Below are 4,925 nucleotides of genomic sequence, written 5' to 3'. Positions count from 1 at the left end.
CTATCGCAGAATTAGGGAACTCAGAGCCAAGTCATTTCCGTCTCTCCTAAGGTTCCCACTAGAAACCCACCCAGCTGCCCCTAGGGAAAAGCCAGCATGCTGACCCCACAGTTGCCGGGAGGTGCCCGCTCCCACCGGGCTCTCAGGCTCGGCCAGGGGCCGGAGAGGGCAGGACCGGAGCCCACTCTCTGCACCCATGTGGGTGCACCTCCAGGAGTCCCCTTGGGGCTGGCTTGGGCCCCAGCCCATTTTTCCTTTTGAACGCATCCGTTCTTTAACAGTGAGGTGCTCCGGGAGCAGTAGCCGGGAGGCCCAAGGTTGACTGGCCATGGCTCTGGAGGGGAACCAGGGGAGGACACGGTGCCGCTGCCCGTACCTTAATCTCTTCTAAACGAAAGGGCCAGGACCGGTTACACTCTTCCCCTTTGTCAGGCCTGGGAATGGACAGGAGGGGAGAAGTCAGCCTGGGCAGCAGACACATCTCCACTCGGCCAGCCCCGCTCCCGCTGACCAGCTCCCGCTGACCACGGCCACCCAAGTGTGTCCCGAGAACAGGGCTCTCAGGGCCTCCACGGCTCGTGTTTCTGAGGTGGACCGCCTGGGTCCGTGGGCAACTTGCGTTCCCACCCTTCTGGTTAGTGAAGGACAGGCCTGGCCCAGGGGCTGCCTAGAGCACGGCCACGTGTGCACATGTGACGGATAGCAGGTGTACATGCCACACATATGCACGTATGACACACGTATGTGACATAGCCCATTGCCAGAGACCCGCCCGCCCAGGGGGGCTTCTGAGACAGTGGTCCTTAGGGATGCTGACTCCATAGCACAGACTCCCACTGCGAGGCTGGTGGGTTTGAACCAGTGACCTTTCGGTTAACGGCCAAGCACTTAAACGAAGGCACCACCAGGCCTCTACATCGACCACAGGTTTGCATGTTGTGTTGCCTCCAAATGAAGACACTGGGTACAATCCAGGGATCCCCAAAGAGGCCCGTGAGACAGACTCGCATGGAGACAGATCAACAGAAGGAACGGGCTGATGATTAGGAGTCAGAGACAAACAATGCTCGCCGAGCCAATCAACGGCTGCCCAGGCCGACTGTGCCCGTAAACCTGGGCTTCGGCTGGAGCCACTCACCACAGTCCATGGATGGTCCAGTAGTCCGGGGGGCTGCTGCAGTTGTTCCCACCTTCCTGGGAACAGATACAAGGTAGTGATTGGCTTGGGGCTTGTCAGGAAGGGGACCCAGGGCCACTCTGCAGTGGGGTCTGCCGAGGCCCCCAGTCTTCACTGGTCTGACAGGCCTGGTCCAAGTGTGACGGGGCAGTGTGAGCACACACCAGTCCCCGAGTTGCCTGACCCACAGCAGCACCTGTGTGTGAACTGCACCAGGTGCCAGGTACATCATCTGGGATCCTACTGCGTAAGCAGAACACCAGGGCTCTCTCCCGAGGCTCCTCGGGTTGGGTGCCCTCCCACCTGAGTCAGCCAGCAGCCCAGGAACAAACCATCCATCAAAGGCAGCAGTGTCTGAGGATGGGTGGAGCCTGGAGACATGGGGGTGGGGGTGAGGGGGAAAAGCAGGCTGCCCAGACTAGATGCTCAGATCACTGACACCCCTTCCCAGTCACCTCACTCCCCACCCCACCCCACCTCCACTGGGCACAGTTACCCAACAGCTACTTACAGCCTCAGGAAGGACCGCACACCTACACTTGCTTAGGACTTAGCCCTGCACCAAGCCCCTCCCAGCAGGTGGCCTCTGCTCCCCCTGAGGGCAGAGCCAGGGTCAGCCCAGGGCCTTATTGAAGGGGCAGGCTTGGGTCCTCTGGTAGGAGCTAACAACCCAGGTGCAAACCCCATCTCCCCATGATGCACACTGACCAAATCCTCTCCCTGGGGCTCAGTTGGTCCTTGAGACACCTGCTAAGGCAGGCACTAGGAGGTGCTGTCCTGGGCTCTGAAGGAGGCTGCCTGGCCCCCCTGTCTTGCTCAGGGTGGGCTGGCCTTGGGGCAGGGGGCACAGCCCCCAGGTACCACACGATCAGAGGGCAGCTGGGGCACAGCCTATGGTCTCCGGATCAGAAGGGGGCGGGTAGGTGGGGCTCACCTGGCACACAGTGGGAGGCCAGTGATGCACCATGATCAGCTTCTTCCACTCATGGCTGCCCCTGGGGGAGGAGAGCAAACACCCTGCTGCACCTGTCCATCCCAACTCCACGAGGCCCTACTCGGTGGAGGGCCCACACCGAGCTTCAGAGGCTGGGGTGGTCTTCACGGGCACCCACTGCCTCACCTTGCTGCACGGAGCAGCTGCTGGGTTTGCACTGCCTGCCTACGTTAGCAGTTATATTTTATATCGACTCGACCCTGGGTGAATGCAACCTGATGAGCCTCTTGGGGGTTCATCAAGCGGGTTGGGAACCCAACTCACTGCCAGAGTTAATTCTGATTCCTAGTGACCTGGGACAGCGACAATTTCTCTTCCTCTCTGCCCCAGCCCTTCCTGCTTGGGAGCACTGCGCCTGCCTCTAGGGGGCGGCCCAACAAGGGCTGCAGGACCCTGAGAGTGGCCGATGTCCTGTCATGTTCCCATTGACCTTGGGTCCACATGACTGGGCCCCGTGGCCTGTGAATACCTGGGACTATATGGCTTTCCGCCGCACTTTCTGCATCATCAGCCTGCAGCTGTGTGGGTCTGAAGAGGGCCCGGCTAGCCTCGGACCCACCGACTGGAGCTGGACTGGGCTGGGCTACTTGCTTGGTGTAAGATTGCTTCTTGATATAAGGCCCGTCCTTACCCACACAAGGTCAGTGGTTCTGTTCTCTAGACAGCCCAGCCCCACACACCGTCCCACAACCAGCCACTGTCCCACCCACCCACAACCAAACCCACCGCCACTGAGTGGATTCCAACGTAGGGACCTGAGGGGCAGAGAAGACCTGTTCATGCGGTGGGCGAGGCTGTTTATCTTTTGGGAGCCAGGTCTTTCTCCCGCAGAGCAGCTGCTGGGCTCATCTATACCACCCTGCCTCTGTGGTCTCCACAAGCCCCGGGTGACTCCTGCCTCCATCCCACACACCCCATCAAAAACCCTAACCAGAGGAGCCCCAAGTCTTCTTAGAGTGACAGGCAGCCTCACTGTCCCCCAAAAGCAGGCCAAGTAGCCCCCTAGCTGAGTGAGGCACTCCCACACTTCTCTGACAGCAGACTCACATCTTCAGGATGCTGCTGGGGGTGCACAGGCCATACAGGGCCAGGCTGCACAGCAGGGTGCCGAGAAGGACTCTGCGCTCCATGGAGGTGAAATCTGAGGACGGAAAGGTCACAAGTCGTTCCCAGTGCAAGCCTTCAGAGGACACACTCGCAGTACCTGGAGCCCCACCACCACCACCACCACCACCACCACGAGTTTTCTCCAAACTAAGGTGCCAGCGCAGGTGTTTTTGCTCCAAGTAAAGAGACTCTGGAGTGCTGGTTCTCCCTCCAGAGTGAGGGGCAGCACAGAGGCCAGGGTCCCCCTGGGGGCCACTCTCTCTCACAGGCACGGAGGTGGAAGGGTAGGTCTGAACAGAGCCTGCTTACTAGCCCCACCTGTCTATCCTGAAATCTGAAACGCAATCCAAGCCACCTGGTGATCAGGCCGAGGGGGCCGTCAGGTACCTGAGGGTGAACTGCGTGCAGGGTCCGCAGAGGGGCAGCGGCGAGCTGCCATGAGAGCAGGATTCTGCACACACAGGCATTCCACCCCGCCTGCCCTTCTGTGTGTCCCTCCAGGGGTCTCCGTGTGCACCCCACTCCCAAGTGCCCCTAAGGAGGAGTCCTGTCCTCTCCCGAGTGTCCCTTGGGGGCACCCCGTGCACACAGCACCCTGAGTGTCCCTCACCTATGACCCCCTGCTTTTCAGTGTCGCCTCAGGAGACTCCGGGTCCCCCTCTCCTCAATGTCCCTCTGGAAGACCTTCTGTGACACCCGCCCTGACTCCTGAGTGTCCCTCTGGGGACTCCGTGCGCCCCTCCCAAGTGACCCTCTCTGGGGGACTCCTGAGCCCCCACCGCCCACACGGGGCTCCGATCTGGAGCAAACGGGCGGAGTTGCAGGCAGACTTCTGCGGCTGCACCTCTCCCGCCGCCCCGGAACCCGCCCGCCCGCCTCGGCTCCCACGTACCAGAACCCCAAGTTCCCGACCGTCCTGCTGCTGCTGACCCCAAAGCCCAGAATCAGCGCGCTTCCGCTTACCGGATGGCCGGCTTGCGCAGGCGCCGCCCAGGACACGCCCTCGCCCCGCCCCCGCCGCGCCCTGGGCCGCGCCCCCTCCCTGGGGCACGCCCTCACAGGAGAACACGCCCTCTGGTTCAGACCCCGACTCTTGGCCACGCCCTCTCCTCAGGGCCTCGCCCCGCCCCGCCCACGGCCCCGCCCCCGTCCCAGGCAGGCGCTGGTTTCTTTCGGAGGAGGTGCAATTACACCGGAGGCTGCAGTCTTTCTCCTTCATCAGGGAGTGCTTCCGGTCCTCTTTGCTTTCAGCAAGCAAGATTGTGCCGTCTGCATATCGCAGGTTGTTAAGGACTCTTCCTCAAATCCTGTTACCAGGTTATTGTCCACATAGTCCGATTTCTTGCATTACTAACTTTGCATGCAAAATGAATAGATACAGTGAAAAGATACCACCCTGCGGAATACTTTTCCTGATTAAAACGATGCACCGCGCCCTCGTTCTCTGCATAGCGCCTTTTGGTCTCCGTACAGGTTCAGCATGAGAATAATCTGGCGTTTTGAAATTCCCCTTCTTCGAAATGTTATCCATAATGTGTTGTGACCCACACAAATGCCTTCGCATAGTCCATAAAACACAGGTACCATCTTTCTGAACGTCTCTGCTTTCAGCCAACATCCGTCTGACGTCAGCCATAATCTCCCTTG

At 60.2% G+C, this 4,925-nt stretch overlaps 1 protein-coding gene across 1 annotated transcript in view; it reads right to left on the bottom strand.

Annotated features, from left to right (window-relative positions):
• Positions 1-4,254, bottom strand: part of RNASET2 (ribonuclease T2) — a 15,343-nt gene extending 11,089 nt beyond the window's left edge. Inside the window, exons 1-5 of the mRNA XM_013004428.2 lie at positions 4,171-4,254; positions 3,219-3,312; positions 2,112-2,172; positions 1,139-1,194; positions 377-434 (exon numbers count right to left, since the gene is read on the bottom strand). Coding sequence (XP_012859882.1) covers positions 377-434; positions 1,139-1,194; positions 2,112-2,172; positions 3,219-3,301 — 258 coding nt within the window. The 5' untranslated portion in view covers positions 3,302-3,312; positions 4,171-4,254. The remainder of the gene's footprint in view (positions 1-376; positions 435-1,138; positions 1,195-2,111; positions 2,173-3,218; positions 3,313-4,170) is intronic.
• Between the last annotated feature and the right edge of the window lie 671 nt (positions 4,255-4,925).

This window comes from Echinops telfairi, unplaced genomic scaffold (genome assembly GCF_000313985.2).
Source record: "Echinops telfairi isolate 266 unplaced genomic scaffold, ASM31398v2 ScPeMD7_3533;HRSCAF=4204_0, whole genome shotgun sequence".
NCBI classification, from domain to species: Eukaryota; Metazoa; Chordata; class Mammalia; order Afrosoricida; family Tenrecidae; genus Echinops; species Echinops telfairi.
The sequence above is the reverse complement of the archived record's forward strand: the minus strand, read 5'-3'. Positions and strand labels throughout refer to the sequence as shown.